The 17,112-nt window shown below is 56.4% G+C and overlaps 1 protein-coding gene across 28 annotated transcripts in view; it reads right to left on the minus strand.

The window, feature by feature from the left end:
• The window catches only part of DYSF (dysferlin), a 210,030-nt gene that overhangs the window by 66,180 nt on the left and 126,738 nt on the right, over window positions 1–17,112 (minus strand). For 15 of the 28 annotated variants that reach the window (XM_070573811.1, XM_070573802.1, XM_070573804.1 and 12 more), the window contains 4 exons: window positions 11,107–11,288; window positions 8,134–8,274; window positions 7,291–7,320; window positions 5,864–5,893 (listed from right to left, as the gene is read on the minus strand). In XM_070573811.1, the coding sequence (XP_070429912.1) occupies window positions 5,864–5,893; window positions 7,291–7,320; window positions 8,134–8,274; window positions 11,107–11,288 (383 nt within the window). Of the gene's footprint in view, window positions 1–776; window positions 819–5,863; window positions 5,894–7,290; window positions 7,321–8,133; window positions 8,275–11,106; window positions 11,289–17,112 lie in introns of all 28 variants that reach the window. The other 13 variants (XM_070573806.1, XM_070573795.1, XM_070573789.1 and 10 more) reach the window with 2 other exon arrangements.

Below are 17,112 nucleotides of genomic sequence, written 5' to 3' on the forward strand. Positions count from 1 at the left end.
ACCAGGGCATGAAGAGAAGGAATTTGTCATTTTCCTCTAGACCCACGATCCAGGTGACATGATGTAGGAAGCACCTACACTTTCAGTCTGGCTGAGGGACCAATGCGTCAGGAGGAGGGGTGACGTGCAGGGCCACATGGGGCACAACTCCAACGGGTGCTGAGCACATCACAGTCCTCATGAACAGTCCCTGGAGGGTGGAGGTTGGGCCTGAACAGCCACTACAGTGCCTGGCTGCAATGGGGACACCTGGCTTGGGGTCCATCTTTGGCACTCCAAGGCCACCGGTTACAGTGGTTGTGCGCCAGGGGTTGCCTCTTTAAAGGAAGGGTCTGCTGAAGGCCCTCTCATGGCCTGTTTGTGGCCTGCTCGAAGCTGATGCCCAGCCCAATATAGGCCCAGGGCCAAAAGCCCAAGATGAAAAGGGGCAAAAAGAAGGGATCAGGGAGGAAACCAAGCCAAGCTCTGCGGGGTATGGAGGCAGAAAGTCCACGCCTTTCTCAGTTGGTTGCAGCATTCTCCCAAAATCACCCAGGAAAACTCATTAACATATTTCCCCCAGAACATTCCTCTCCAGACCCCCAAACTCTGGGCAGCATCCCCTTGATTTCTTTTTATCCCTCCTTCCCACGCTCCGTCTTTCCTTCCGGGCTTCCTTGAGCTCCGTGGTGAGGACGTTCCTCTCTATTTGCTGAAGGCCGGGCTCCCGATTTTCAGGAACCTGGTTACAGAGGAGGACAGGGAACAAGAACCCCAAGAAGGCTAGGCTCCAGTACCGTTTGGAGGAGGCCCTGGAGGAAGAAGGCAGGTGCACACAGCTGTGGAGCGCCAGGCCCAGTGGAGGCAGGAGGGAGAGACAAGCAGAGACAGTGGTTAGAGGGACATCCGGGTAGCAGCTTCCTCAGCACGAGGCCACCATTGTCATCCCAAGGCCATCTCCGTCCACCTTGCTGCCCCAGGACATCCTTGCTCCCTGCCATTTCTTTCCACTCCCCAAGATCCCCGCCTCTGCAGCCCCCCTCCACCCAGCTTGCAAGCTGCCCCCACAGTCCTCTGTCCCCCTCCCCATTGTGCACACCACACTGCCCGGACCTGCAGAGTTGACACTGTGCATCTACGCCTAATGCTGTCTGGCTCCCTAACCCGGTCTTATCCATCCTCCCCAATTTCTCACACTCTCTGCTGCATCTTTTCCTTCCCCATTTAAAGGCGCTCTTTCAGATCCATCCCTGCCCTGCTCTCTGTCTCCTCTCTCTCTTCCTGAGGACTGCCTCCATCCACTGCCTCTCCCTCACTTCCACGCGGCCCTCTGCCCCGTGCACTTAGCTCTGCCCCCTGCACCCCCTTCCCAGAAACTTCTCTGGCCAAAGTCAATCATGTGCTTGCAGCTCAACCCAAAGGCCACTCCCAATAATCAATGCATACTGTACTCTGCAGCCAGGGGGATCTTTCTAAGAATGTCACCCTCTTTAAAACACTTCAAAGGTTCCTGCCACTCAGGATGAAGTCCAAACTCCTTGACGTGGCCTCCAAGACCCCTCCTCTTCTAGTTCTTTCTCATTTCTCCAGTCTCATATCTCACTGGATAACCTTCCCTTCCAGGACCCAGACAGTGATGAGCAACCCCCGCCGACATGCTCAACACCCGCCCTCTGAACACTGGCAGGTGGTAGCAAGCACCATGCTCTCTTTACCTTTGAGTCTTGGAGCTTGCTGGGCCCTCTGTTGGAAAGGCTCTTCCACCCACTTTATCCAGCTACCTCCTACTTAGACTTCAGATCTCCATTTGAATCTCCCCTGCTGCCCTGAACTTAAGTTAAGCACCCCATGGCTCCCACAGCAACTTGACTCACTCCCATTGAAAGACATCACCCTGTGCCATTTCTACAAGTCCATCTGTCTGCGTCCCTGGTTAAACCAGCAATTCTGCACACAAGGACCACAGTGGAATGCCCTGTCCAATAAATAAAAGTTTATAAAGGATAACTGAAGGGAGGGAGGGAGGGGTGGCAGAGGGATGAATAGGTAGGTGGATGGGTGGGTAAAGAAACAACTCCAACATACTCTCCTTTCCTTCCCAACACTCCCGTCTGCTCCAACCTGGCGCAGCACGTCAGCATTGCCAGGCAGGGGGGTGGATGTAGACTTAAAGGGCCACCAGGACATCCTGACTCCCCGTCCTATGTGTGACAGAGACTCTGATGATCACAGACCTCAAGGGCAGCCATACAATATAAGCCTAATTAGATGAAGCCACACTTCACCACCCACTTCCTTGCTCACCCTCCCCCCTACCCTGAATGCAGGGCAGACCTGGGCTGCTACACGGATGGGGTCCTACAGGTGTGCAGGGTGTTTACCAAGCCAGCGCCGACCAAAAGGACGAGGACCCAAGGACAAACGAGGCTCTGTCCCCGTCAGAGCAGAATCCACCCTTTGCCCCCTTTAGTCTACCTTTAGTGGCCAGTTCAGCACAGGGAGCCAAGGCCCTGAGCCCTGAGCGGGGCTTCCTCCCCCAGTCCTAGGGCCACCACACTAGACATTCATTCCCAGGGTAGGGGGGAGTGTTGGCAAGCCCCCCCCCCCCAGCCACCTAGGCCAGTCCTGTCACCAGTAACCCAGAGACCCCTTCTTCACCCAGCAGGGTACAGTCAGGGGACCCTCTGGACATTCAGATCTTGGCTCCGCGGGGAGCTCCAGGCGGGAGCAGCCAGGCGGGCTGGGAGGGCTCCATTGTCTGCCTGCCCCACCCAGCTCATTAGGAACAACATGTTGCTCTAATTACACTTCCCAGGAAAAACAGTGTTTTAAATTAAGGCCTTGAGGGAGGGATAGGGGGATGGGGGACCACTGGGTTTATTTTCCTGATTGCAAAACACCAAATTTTTCCTTCTAGTGGATTTGGGGGTACAGGAGAGGACCTTGTATATATCTCAGACTAAAAGCCATAGCCTGTCACCTGGATTTGGAAACACAGATGGAGTGACATCTGGTTGGCCCCCTGAGCCCATAGTGAAAACAGCCATGAAGCATGCAGTCCCTCCTATCAGGGCACTGCCAGCTACGGAGCAGGACAGAAGAATCAGAGCCAAGGGTAAGACTGGGAACCATGGCCCCTTAAAACGGTCAGGCCTGCAGGCCCCTGCTCCCTTCCAAAGGGCTCCCAGGTGGGGTCTTCCCCTGCACATGCTCCACATCCTAGGGATCCGCCATCACCTCTTCTGCTGGGTGTGCATGTGTGCACACGCCCTCACGGGTGTGCACACTTGCACACACTCACACATGCATGTGCACACTCTCCAGTTCTCAGGAAATCTAAAATTGCAGTTTCTTTGAACTCATTCCCCTTGGCAGTGCAGACCGCCTTTGTTCTCCAGACAAAAAGGAAAAGAAACGAGACAGAGGGCTCAGAAGAGGCGGGGAGAAGGAGGGAGAGAGGGAGCCAGGGCCAAGGAGCAAGGAGGAAGAGAGAAACATGAAGGAAGAGCTGGGAGAGGACAAGGCGAGCAAGGGAACAGCATGCTACCCAAACAGAGAGACAGGCTGGGGAGCAGGCAGGGAGGGGCCCGTCCACCAGTCCACCCGTGCTCTCTGTGAGGACCCAGGTCTCCCAGATGTCACCAAAGCCTCAAAGACACAACGCAACAGTCTAGAGTCCCCACTAAGAGCCCCCACAGAGCGGTGCTCCAGATGGGCATAAAGCCTGGCGGAGAGGAAATCTTGCTGCCCACAAACTGGCTCCAGGCAGCGATGCACCCCCCAGCCCAAGGCACCGCCGCCCGGCACCCCTCCCCCACCCCTCTGCCAATCCCTGCGACAGAGGCGAGCTCAGTGTCACCTCTCCAAGAACAGCACAGGCAGATGGCATTTCATCCCATTCACATACACTTCGTCTCCCACACAGGCGTGGGCTGTGCTAGTCCAGGGCACCCCGTACCTGGAGAGGCCGTCCTTAAACCATCCTTCAGTCACTTGCCCCCTTCCATCCTTCCTGGCCCCTTTCAGTCCAGACCCTCATTACCATGACTGTCTCAAAAGCCTGCTAGCTGGTATCTCCTCCTGCCCCTTGCTCCCCAACCCACACCCCCCTGCAGCCAGACAGCTTCCTAACACACCCATCTGCCCTCTCTGCTCCCAGACTTTCGAGGGCTTCCGTGGGCAGTGGCCCAGAATCTAAGCTCCCGCTGCGGCTTTGCACAGCCCTCCAGGCTAGAGCACTCTGCACAGGGATCAGGCTGGGAGCCTGGAGGGGGCCGAACGGGGGGAGGAAGGGCAGAAGCTTGGCCACAGCAACGAAGACAGAAAAATCCCACTAAGGCGTCGGACTTCCTGCAGGACCAGCAGCAGCAGCAGGAGTGACCTGCCTCTACCCCGTCCCCCGAGGGTTCTTAAAGTTAAACAGCACCCAGGGTCTTGGTGTGAGCCTTAGCCTTCAAGTGTGGGAGAAACAGCTGAGCTATGGGCCCCAGGCTGGGGTGGGGGGCCCCAGGGGTGCAGGGGCGTCACAAGATCTTTTTCTCGGGTGGTTCCCTGAACGAGTTGATACTCTATTCCTTCTCCTGAGCCTCGGACCCTTCGAACCTGCTGGTCCAGCCCAGCCCTACGCACAGCCAAGTCCCGGGATCTGCTCTCCTCTGGTCCTGCTGACCCACACCGGCCTCAGCCTGGGGCCAGGCTGGCCCTACAGCAGGACACTTGGCCCTCTTCGGAGTCTGGCCCAAAAGTTGCAGATTTTGATTTGCTTCCTCACAACGAGACCACAGCCACATCCCCACTCTCAGAATCTGGGCCTTCACTGTTATATATTACAAATCCAGTTAATAAGGATTTTAACTTTTATTTAATAACTCATCCCTGGGCCGGGCCTTCTTCAGCACAGGCTGTGGGTTTTGGCCACAGAGTGCTCTCCATCAAGAGAGAGGGCTCCGTGCTGCTTCCCTGGACGCGACTCTGCTCCCCTTTCCAAATCGGCAGTCTTTCGCAACTGCAGCCAGAAGCAGGAGGCTGCCCGTCAGGCGCAATTACAGCCAGCTCACTTGGCGGACCCCACCTCGGTCTGGGAGCGAAAGGAAGTGAGGTAAGGGGCGCGGGGCCTGCAGATCCCACATCCTGACTCTGCACTTCAAGTCCAAATTGCACCGAAAATGTCAAACAGTGTCCACTCCCAGCCTGGGGATTCCCTGATGGCAGGAAGTGGCTGCCCTTGTCCCAACCCCCCATCAGACCAGGGCTCTCCTTCCTGTCATTCCGCCCAGCCCTCTGCCCCTGCTCACTCATGAGGATCTGCTCACAGATGCGCAGGAGGCCATAAGGGAACGTGCTACTCATCCCCCATGGCAAAGAACATACTCTTGCTACATCTGGACGCAAATCCCAAACTTCTTCTAGAGCCTAGGAATCCCCAACCCACCCCAGCCCCTCAACCAGCCAGGCCCTAAGCTGGTGCTTGGCCCCTTGGGTCAAAGGCACATTCCCTACCTTCCTCCTGCAACAATGTCTGGTTAATGCTACCTCCACCAGAAAGGCTTCCTTGACTGTTCTGGCCCCTTATGACCATTTTATTCTTGAAAACATGCCAGATGAGATTCTGTATTGCTATTGTTGAGATCTGGGTGAATCTGGCCTCCAATAGGGCAGCAAGCCTTCTAGGGCCAGAATCACACCAAGACACGTCCCAGGCAGCCCTGGATCCATGCAGAGTGTAGGGAATGAACTCCAGACAGGTTCCCACATGACGGATGCCCACTGGAGCACCAGGAACCCAGAAGGCTCGGGGCACGTGCCAAGAGGCTGGTCCTACCATCCCTCTATCGCTGCTCACCGACCCCCAGCCATGGGCCACAGCCGTGAGGGTCCAGCTCACCTCTTCCAGGATCCCTGATGTATCCTGCACCTGGACCACACCATGGGACGTTGCACATCCAGGAGAGAGTGGAGGAGGAGAGGAGGGAGGGTAAAGTTCACCATTAGTGATGAGGAGCACTAGGCTGGGGCAGAAATCAGCACCCCAGACACCACCCTGAGAGGAGCCAACAGAAACCACTCCCATCCAGGGAGGGGCGACGTGCTTCCAGGCACGGCCTCCACACTGTCCCTGAGAAAGAAGGTGCGATGGACATTGATGCAGAGGGACTGGTGGGAGAGGCCAAAGCATAAACCTAGAGCCCAGGCCCCTCTGGAAGTGACTGGAGAAAGGCAAATGGCAGACAGGTGGCGGGAAGGGCCCAGCCCTGTGCAGCAGCTCCAGGAAGCAGACAGACCTAAGGTCCCGGAGCTGCAGCAACTCCCGGAGTACGTGAACTTGGAGAGCCAGGGAGAAAGAATCTGGATCCCCAGGGGCTGGCAGACCTGAGAGCGGGAGCTTGGGCTGGACAGGAGAGGGAGCAGGAGAGAGAGGGGGCTGAGGGATGCCGGGGGTGGAGCAGAGACAGGGGTGAAGGAAGGCCTGCATGGTAAAAACTGTCTGCAGATTGCGTGGACTGCCTTGTAAGGGGGAAGGCATCCAACGACAGACCGGATGACCGCTCCTCCAAGATGCAGCTGAACCTGACTGAGAACAGTATCTCCTGAATCAAATTAGCCTGGGTACCAGGAAAGGGTCTGCATTTTCTACCATGCCCCCAGGAGAAGGAAGGAGAGCAGGGAGAAGGGAACAGAGCCCCCATCACTAGTAGAGGAGGAAAAACCGGTCATGGGGGGAACAATGAGTTGGGGAAGATGGTCTAAGCCAGAGCTTCTGAAACTCGAGTGGGCATCAGAATCCCCTGGAGGCTTGTTAATTTGCAGGTTGCTGCACTGCCCCTCAGAGTTTGCTTCAGTAGGTGTGAAGCAGGAGCCAAGAATCGGCATTTCTAACAACATCCCAGGTGATATCACACTGAGAACCACTGGGCTAAGTCGATGGTGCTCAGCCCTAGCAGCACATTAAAATCCCCTGGGAAGCTCTGAAAGATACCAATGCCTGGGCCACATCCCCAGAGACTGTGTTCCATCTGGTCTGGGGTGGGGCCTGAGCACTGGTGATTTTTCAAGCTGCCGAAGGGATTCTAACATGCAGCCCAGCTGAGAGCCCGTGGGCTGGATGACCATGAGGTCCCTACAGTCTGAGTCTCAGGGAAGAAGGGCGGGAAAGGCCTGAGCTGGCCAGGGACCCCGGCCCTCACCCACCCCATCCCTGAAGGCGGGCCGGTGGTGGTATACACCTGACTGCCCTTCCTAGCTCATAGGGGGCTGCAAACACACAGAGGCGGGCCATGAGTTTGAAGAAGAAGAGGGAAGAGCAAGACTTACCTCAAAACCAGGAATGTGGTAGATGGCCGGCTGCGGGGTAGAAAAAAGAGCTTTGGTCAGTGCCTGTCACCCAAGGCCCCATCACCCTCCTTTCTGTCCGGGCCAGGCAAACACACCTTCAGCCACAAAATGACACTCATGGAATATGTCAGTGATCACAGTTGGGAGTTTGCAACCTAGGGACTCCTTGGAGGTGCCCGGGAGTTGGCAGCCAGGTGCCAGGGGAAGCCAGGTTGCAGCATACTGTGTGCCCCCTCCAGACACTTGACCCAGAGTAGCCTGACTTCCATCCAGCTTACACCTGGGGTTCACATCACTCTAAGAGCAAAGCTGAAGATATGGTTCTAACCCAAACCCCCTATTTCACAGCAGGGAAGTGCCTGGCCCAGGGTCGCACAGCCAGGCCATGGCAGAGCCAACACTACACCGGAGGTCCTGACCTTACCTGTCCCTGGGTGCCACCATCACAATTAAGTCTCCCCGACCAGATCACGGAGGTCCTCCTCTCAGAAACCACGTCAGGATATGACCCAGGGAAAAATACATCCAATGGCCAGAGGACTCAGACATTCCAGCACAGCCCAGATTCCAACATTCTACCCCAATGTTTAGACAGTAGCCTAACTTGGGGTTCAGAAAAGAGGGGCAAAACCAGTCTCAGCAGGAAGCCTGAATTCCAGAGGTGGCGGTTCAGTGCTCCCCACTGAGCAGGCCTGGTGGGGGGAGAAGGATGTATCGGCAGCCCCTCCCCTCCTTCGGGGCATCCCTGCCTGTGCCCCCTACCCTCTCCTACCATGTACTCCCTGTCTGGGCTTCCTGGATCAGGATGGGGACCAGCCTCACCTTCTCTCTCTGGATGAGCTCAAAAGAGGCCAGCAGCTCGCCCGCCGGCTGGCTGCCCCTAGTCAGTGGGAACCAGGTCAGCCGGGGCATCCGTTCCAGAGTCGGCTGACAGATGCAGCGTCCCATAAACTCATCTGCACCCTAGACCCGACGTGGAGAAAAAAGAGTCAGCATCCCCCAGCCCAGGGCTCTGGTGGCCCATGGTGATCACCAGGCCTGCATCCAGCCTCCTGAGCTCAAAAGGGCCTCAGAAGTCAGGGCAGCCCCTAAGGGTGAGCTCTGCCCCCCTTAGAAGGACACAAGGACAACATACAAGTGGCCTCTGGCCACTGTCGCTAGATTTGAATTCCCACCAAGTTTGAGAAGTCCCTCTATACGTCCAACTAGTGTTTGTCTTGCTCTAATTTAATCAACTCTGAGCCCATTAGAGACGAGAGTGACAGCCTCCTAGCATTTCTCTAATGCCCTCAGTAGTACAGGTGTTTGACATTTCCAAGGACTTTTGTATCCTGTTCATTTCACCTTTAAATTCCCCGACTTTCCAGGTGGGGAAACTGATCGTGCTTACCAAATTATATGAGTCTTGCTAAAATGATGTTTTCATCTTATCAGTCCTTTGCTCAGGCACCTTCCACGGCTCCCCACTACCTAGAGGCTAGAGTCCAAACTGTTGCCCTGGCATGGAAGGGCCCCTCACTGCAGCCTGCTCACCTCTCCTGCCCTGCCCCGTTCTCTCCTTCTGCTCCAGCCTGCTGGCCTTGGCTGGCCTCTCTCCCCCTAGCTTTTCCACCGGCCATTTCCACCAGCCCTACTGCCCTCTACCCTTCTCAGCCATCACTCAAAGCCCTGCCTAAGCTCGGCCTTCTGACGTGGGCCTCTGTGACATTGCTGGCCTGTGGACTCCGGCCTTGTGGCTAGCTTCCCTGAGGGCAGGGGCAGTGGGCAGAGCCTGGGTCTCAGCCAGATGGTGCTGCAGCCCTCACAAGCCCTGGTGCCTGGTCCAAGGCCCTCATCTGGAGAGACCCAGAGCAGGACTGGGAGGCATCCCCACTTGCAGTCATGTTACTGCTGAGGACATCCCCAAGAGCCATTCTAGAGTGGCCACCAGCTGCTGCATACATGCCACGTGAGCAGGTGACAGTCTGGCACTGACCACTCAGAGTGGACACCAGCCATGGTGCTGGAAGGGGTCCAGGAGGCTCCTCTGGGCCGGGCGTTGTCCCTTTAGTTGCTGGGTCATGGAGAGCTTGGGGGAGGGGAGTCCTTGCAGAGCCAGGGCAGCCAGGCAGCAGCAGCTCAGGGCAGTGGGAGTTTGCCAACAGGTGTAGACTCCTTCGACTGTATTAACTATGAGCATAGCCTCTGCTCTCCCCCAGGACCATGGAGCCCACCCACCCAGAAGAGGCCAGGGCTCTTCTCCCCGTGGGAGCCCTCCTGGGCACTGCCTACAGGAGAGACAGGGTCAGAGCAACATTTTAAAGAGGAGGAAGGACGCTACCGGAGGAGAGTGTCTGTGTCCTGCGGCCTGTGTCCAGCCAGCCCCGCACAGCGCTTGCACCTGCTGTTGCTTCTGCTTGGTCCCCTGGCCCTCCCGCCTCCTTCTTCCTCCTGCCCCAAAGGCACCAGGCCCTGTGCTCTTCCCCAAACAGTCCCAAAGAGACCCTTCCTCCAGTTGCTCATGCCTCCCACAAAGCCAGCTTTTCCTTCTGAGGGAAGAGCTCACAGTCCACACCCCCAGCCCAGGTCTGCGCTGCCCACTGCCTGCTGGCCACCACCACCTGGTGGGGTGCCCTAAACAGCATCACCTTCCCCCACCCGCTGGTCTCCACACCCTCCCAGGGCACCTGACATCCAGTCACGGCAACTCTTTCTGAAAACATCTTCCAAACTCTGCCCCCTCCCCTTTCATCCACTGCTGTCCCCAACCCAGGCTGGGTCTCCTTGCCACATACCCCTCGGCCCACACGGTCTCTCTCTTCCAGTAGCATCACACCTCTTCTTTGTAGAAGGTTGCTCTGACCCTGTCACTCCCCTGCTCCCCTGGCCTCCTACTCCTTTCTCCTCCTTCCCAGCCTGCCCTCCCCTCTCCTCAGTCTCCCACTCGCCCCCATGCTGTGCTGGAAGCCCCTCTGCCTAAGCGCCCCGCCCCCACCCACCTCAGTCTCACATTCCCCCCAGGGACCCATCTCCCCCACAATCTTCCCTCAGTTTCCAGCCCACGGTGATCCCTCTCCCTCCTCGGAACCTTCTAGAGCTGTGCTGCCCAATACCAGAGCCACTGGCCACCTGCAACTATTTAAATTTAAACTTTACTTAATTGAAACTGAAAAAAAATTTTAAATTTAGCGTCTCAGTTGTACCAGTCACATTTCAACTGCTCAACAGCCGCGTGTGGTTAGTGGCCCTCATTTTGGACGGCACAACCACAGAGCACTTCCGTCAGACAGGAAGTTCTGTTGGACAGCTCTGCTCAGAGGGCCCTGCTGGTGTCTCCGAACCACATGGCACTTTGGGACACGCTGTCTCACTGGAAGATTCTCCACCCTGTGGGTGAGCCTCGGCTCCCGCCTAGACTGGGAACCCCAAGTGATGGGCCGCTCAGCCCAGTGGCCAGTGTTGGGAAATGTTTGTGGAGTCAAGGAAGCTCTCTGATGGGGAGAAGGGACTGGCCTGGGGTCATCAAAGCAAGTTAAAGGCAGAGAAAACCCAGGCTCCTGATCCAGAGCCACGAGCCCTTTCCTGATCTGTCCCCACTCTCTGCCGGGGCACAGCACATGTGCTAGCAATCCATTTTTAATTACTCTAAAATAGTTTTAAACACTCTTAGCCCGTGGGGTCAGGGGAGAGGCCATCAGTCCCAGCCTTAGGGAGCACCCTTCTGGTTAGGAACCCATGCTCCCCAGCAGCATCTCCCCTTGGGCCCTGGAAGGGGTGGGCAGTGAGGGGACGAGGGAGGAAGGGAGGCAGACTCACGTAGGTGTCATGGTCGTATAGCTCCACCACGATGCTGGGCGGCTGCTCGGCGATGCTGGGCGGCTCACCAAAGATCTCGATCTCATAGAAGATGAGTGTCTGGTCCCAGGTGGGGTTCAGGGTGTTCTTCACCACCACTGTCTTCTGGCTCTGGTGCAGGAAGGAGACGATTGCGTAGGGATCTGTGTGGGTGCAGGAAAGGGAGACAGGACACAGCAGAGACTGTGAGAGTCGCCTGCTCAGGGGTCACGCAGGCACAAAGCTGGAGCAGAACTGTGGCTTCCAGTCTGGAGCAACATCATCAGGCTGGAGCCCATTTCCCTGGGGTCTCTCCCTGCCTCCAAGAGCCAGTCTGCTGGGACACCACAGGGAAATGGAGGCTGGATCTGGGCGAGTGGGCACAGAGATCCTGAGAACTCCCCCTTCTGGGTTCCTTCTTGGGCTGGCCGCTGGGGGCAAGGTCCAGCAGGAGGAAGTAAGTGCCGGGATGGCTCATTCATTCGTTCACTCATTCATCCAACAAGCATTTATTGAGCGCCTTCTGCATGCCAGGCTAAAGGCTAGGTGCTAGAGACTGAGGATCCAATTGGAGCAAAACCATCCATCCAAGCAAATATAAAAATTACAACTTCGACTAGTGCTTTGAAAAATAGATATAAGTTGCAATGGAGTGTATGAGGGGAGGATATGGTTTCCTTGAGGAAGGGACAGTAGAGCAGAGATGTTGGTGCCATCAGAGCAGCATGCCTAGGTCTGCATTTCAGCAAGTTCACTCCGGCTGCCATCCTGTGCAGGGAGACCGGTCATGAGGCGACTGCAACAGTCCAGGCAGAGATGGTGGTGGCTTAGAAGGTCAGGGCAGGAGAGAGAAGCACATGGATTCAACAGCTGTTTTGCAGTGGGTGGTGTGAGAGGAGGCTTAAGGCCCCCACAGCTCCCTGCTGCCCCCCAAACTCCTTTCCAGCCTGCCAGCCCCAGCCCTGCTGGCCTGAGACCCACCACAAGTCATTCCTTCTGCCTAGTCCAAAAGGGAAGTTGGCGTCACTAGAGAAGATTCTAGGGCAGTGGTTCTCAAATGTGAGCATGCAGCAGAACCACCTGGAAGGCTTACACAGACTGCTGGGCCCCTCTCAGAGCCTCATTCATCAGATCTGGGGTGTGGCCTGAGAATTTGCATTTCTAACAAGTTCCCAGCTGATGCTAACGCTGCCTTCCAGGGCCGCACTTGGGAAACCAATGCAAGAGAAGGTCCTATGGGACTGAGTGCATGTAATTTAGGAGAGGAGCAGAGGGTCTGGAGAGGGGCTCCTCCAACTTCTCCCATTAGGACATCAGCCTGGGGGCAGGGGCCAGTTTGCTGCCATTTTGTAAGACTCAAAGTGTGAGATGCTGAAGGCACATGGGCAGGAAAGCCTAGGGATAAGGGAAGCTGGCAGCTGGATGCTAGATGTCTGGGAGGGCTGAGCCCAAACGCCCCAACACATACCCTATACCCTTGGCACCTGCTCCATCCTGCTGTGCCTTGCGTCCTCTGAGCCCAACAGTCCAGACCCAGCACTGCCCCTAACCTCCCGTGTGACCTCAAGAGGGCCTCAGTGGCTTCAGAGACAATGGCCTCTGTCCTCTAGCCTCAAAAGGGGGCTGAGATGTCCAGCTGCAAACCTGGGGCTGGGATGGGATGGGGAGACAGCACTTCCCCATAAAGGGGAGGGGAGCAGGACAGCCCCCTGGCCTTAAGGAGACCAAGTGGCACACCATGGCCACTGCACAGGAGGTGGCAGAGAGTGACCATAGAAGAGGTAGGAAGGCTAAGGTAGGCAATGGGAAGATGCCCATCAAGGGATGGGAAGAGCAAGGTCCAAGATTGTGGCTGTTGCCCAAGGAGCTGGTTTTCAGGGTGAGAGGAGTCTAAGTGAGGAGGCAGAAGCTATGGGTACTCGCTAGCTGGACAATGCTGGGCTTGGTTAAAAGGACGCAGCCACCAGCTTGGGACCAGCTCATTAGCCTTCAGGCACAAAATCACAGTGGGGTCAAGCCTGGAAGACTTCCTGTAGGAAATCGGTCCTGAACCTGATTCTGGGGAGTAGAAGAGGGCAACAGGAGGCCCTTGGCAGGGGAAGGGGCAGGGCAGACATGTCCACCATGACTCACCACTCCCACCAGGTGGGAGCCTCTCTGGCATGGGGCTCCCCCTTCTGTGCTGTGCGCCGGCCCTGGCAGGGCTGGCCTCCAGCCCTTCCCCTCCTGCCCCTGGCAGGGCCCAGCGGCGTCTGTGCATTTAATGAAACCGTCTGGCTGTGATACCATCAGCTCCAAGCTCGGCAGAGAACCTCTCCCTGGTTCCAGTAAGGGAAAGAGGGCGCGTTCCGATAAATAAAACCATATTAGAGAACCGGCGAAAAAGCCCCTTTTGTTCCCGCCCCCCGAGCTTCCCAACGCTTTATTTTTATAAGCGTGAGGGCCCCAGACCGACCGCGTTTACACAAAGATCACAATTGCACATTGTGGCGGCTGTGCGCGCTGTATTGGTGTTGGCAGCACCCCCCACGCTGGCCCCCGAGCAGGCCGACTCCTTCCAGCAGCCCCGTCAGCGCAGGCAATGAGCTCAGCGCTGGGGGGGACGGGGAGGGGTGGCTTTCAAACAAGAATCACCCAGACCCACACACGCGCCCCGCCCGCCCATGGGAGGAAAACACACACAACAAAGGCATTGTAAAGAGCAGGCCTGGAGGCCCAGGGCCTCAGACACTGGGCTACTGTGTGCTGGGGCCTGGCCTCTCCCCCCACAGGGCCCAGCCCCTCCAAAGAAAAGAAACAAGGGGGGTGGGGGTGCTGCTGAAGCAAGGTGGTCAGATGAAGGAAAGCCAGACAGACGCACAGACACATCCCTCTTCCAGGAAAGCCAAGAGGAGGGCAAGACAGATGCCAAGGAGAGGTGGAGAAGAAGGCAAGGGGCTGGCTCTTCCAGGTCCATCCCAGCCCAGAGCTCTCCCCAGGGCCACTCCCCTCAGAGAGGGGCAGCATCGGCCCTCAGGCCTCACCCGCCAAGCCATACGAAGCACCCCGGAGCTGTACTGGAGCTCTCTGAGGACCACAAGCTGCCCTGGGGAGCTCCAGCCATAAACACGCAAGGATTCTCCTGGACTCCATCACCGTGAGAGAGCAAGGGACCAGTCACCAGGCCCCAGGCAAGTGGTTCTTTTGCAGGACCTGGATCCCCTCGCCCAGCAGCACTCCTGCCCAGACTTCCAGGAAGGACACTGCTGCCTTCACAGTACCCTAAGCCTTCCTCATGGGCCCTCCCAGCAACCAGCTCAGACCACCGGAGTGGAGGACAGGGCAAGTGGTGTCATCCCACTTGGCAGAAGAGGGAGCTTTGGCCCAGGAATGCTAAGTCACTAGCCCGTGCTCACACGTGGCCAGGACTAGATCCCCTGACTCCGAGTCCAGTGCTCCTTCTCCCTGCCACGCTCATAGGAAAAATGCCCTTAAGAGAGGGTGCAGTTGGTCGCTAGGAATCAAGGCGGTGCAAAGAAAACAAGAATACAGCAATATTTTCCCTATAAAATTAAGAAAAATTGTTTAGAATTATAAAATGAGCGTTGGCAAATATTTGATGAAACAGGTACTCTCCTTTATTGCTGGAAGCAATTCAGCAACCCTTCAGGAAAGCAATTGGGCAACATGCCCTGGAAAACATAAAACTGTTTCTACCCTGTTTCCCATATTCCTGGGAATCATCCAAATTAACCAAAAAGCTCTATGTACAAAGATGTTCACGCCAGCCTTATTTGTAATCCATCACTCATCCAATACACAATTATTTACTGACCAGCATGTGGCAGGGAAGCTCGGTGCTGGGAACACGAAAATGAATGAGACGTGATCCAGGCTCTTAGGATCACGACCAGGTTGGAAGTGGTAACTAAGCAACAGTTATAATGCAAGGTGATGTACAACTTAATAGAGACATATACAAGGTGCACGGGGTGGGGGCCCCCCTGTAGCCCGGTGGCATCAAGTGGGTCTTCCCAAAGGAGGTTTGCTACCCTGAGTCTCAAGAACAAGGAAGTAACCAAGGCAGACCAAGGAAAGGGGGCATCGCAGGCAGCCAGCACGGCACAGACAAAGGCACCAAAGAGCACGGGCACCTGGAGACAGCAAGTAGTCGGTGTGGCTGAGGGAGACGGGGGCACCCAGGGCAGTGGGGACAGAGGAGCGGGGAGGAGGCCGCAGATCACAAGCAGTCCTGGATTCCTGCTGAGCAATTTGGACTGAATCCTGTAGATCAGTGTTTTCCCAAAACGTGTTCTTCAAAAGTGGAGTCCTCTGGGGAGCTAAGGAGCGCTTAACCAGGTCCAAGAGGCTGGTTCCCCACAGCCAGCGCAGAGCCTCTCAGCGCCACTGTGCCTTGTAAATCTGAGTGCGGAGGGCTTCCCCGTCTCTCTTGCTCAGGAACCCTTTTTAAGTGGAGCATTTCACAAGCCTCCGATGCACTTTGGAAAACAGCTCCTTAAGCTCATCAGGAGAATTCCTCCCCAGCCAGAGCCAACCTTAACAGAAAGCTGTGCTTCAAAAGCAGGGGTGGGCCGTGCAGGGAGCCCAGACATGGGAGGCCCAAAAGCACAGACTCTTCGGCCCTATCCAGGACGGCGTCTGGATCTGGGGGAAAAACGAAAGCACGGGTCCCCAGAGACATGACCTCCGTGGTGGGGCAGCCACAGACCTCACTGTGGCCTGGCCTGGCCGCAATCCCCCTCAGGACCACCCAACGGGCACACAGCTTTGACCTCCCAGGAACCACAAGGCCAGCAAAAGGGCACAGGAGCTTCTGCTCTCTTGACCGATGCCCGGCCCCTGTAAATTAATAAATCGGCCTCTGATCTCCTCACCATCTCTCATTTGCTTGCTCAGCCAGGCCAGGCACCCCTGAGCCCACTGACCTGTGAGGCTCTCAAAGAGGACTTTCGGGGTCCCGCATGCCAAGGGTCATCGTCTGGAACGTGGTGACCTCACAACAGAGCTGCCCAAGGGTGTCCATCTTAGTGGCAGCTCTGTAAGGAGAGCTCATGGCTCCCTCAAACCACAGCAGAGGTTCCCAGCTGGGGAGGGAGCAGAGCACAATTCCCTGGGGAACACTCTGGCAAAGCCAACAGCTTCCTCCTCCATTCCGTTTGAGAAATCTCAGTCTACCACATTGTTTAGGGAAGTGATGCTGCCCGTTGGGTATGGTGTTGAGAACATGTGATTTCCAAGTCCTCTCAAGTCATATCTTTTCCATTCAAAGTAAACCCAGTGCCGACTCCAGATGCTTGCCAGGCAGTGGGAACCCCAGGCCAGTATCAAAGAGCAGTCATTTGAATTAAGCATCATTTTACATCTTTTATGCCTAATCGCTACACAGGCCACACACACTCATAACCACATGCCACACACGCCCTTCCAGTGGTCCAGAGAATTGATGCTGGCCGTATTCTCAAACCCCGCCCGAGGTGAATCCTCAGGCAGCCTGGACAGCAACAGATCTGTGTCCCTTTCCTGACTGAGTTTAATATCATTCAACAAGTGTTTCCAGGGAAATTCCTGTGTGTCCCCCCAGACTCTTTCCAGTGAGAAGGAAGCAGACACAGCCCCGGCCTTCAGGCAGCCTGAAGGCTCACCATACAGGGGACCAGCAGAGAGCACAGCTCAGGCCACGGGAGCCCCCCACGGTGGGGAAAGGCCCAGAGTGCCACAGGTCAGGGCACTCTCTGCCCCAGACACCTGGCAGGCAGGCTGGAAGATGATACCAGCGACAGAGTCTGTGCTGGACCCTCCCCTGGCCCCAGACATTCCAGATTCACACATGAGTTTCCTCCAAGCAATGCCAGCCGGTGGCCATGCACAGCCTCGGGCCGCCAGCCGCCCCAGGGTCAGTTCCAGGGGAGAAATTGCTTTGGTTTAGGGTTTGGGAGTGAAAATAAACACTCTGGGTTTTATAGGTTCACCGTGTTGGCTGCTGTTTTC

The sequence above is a fragment of the Equus przewalskii genome, chromosome 14 (genome assembly GCF_037783145.1).
Source record: "Equus przewalskii isolate Varuska chromosome 14, EquPr2, whole genome shotgun sequence".
NCBI classification, from domain to species: domain Eukaryota; kingdom Metazoa; phylum Chordata; class Mammalia; order Perissodactyla; family Equidae; genus Equus; species Equus przewalskii.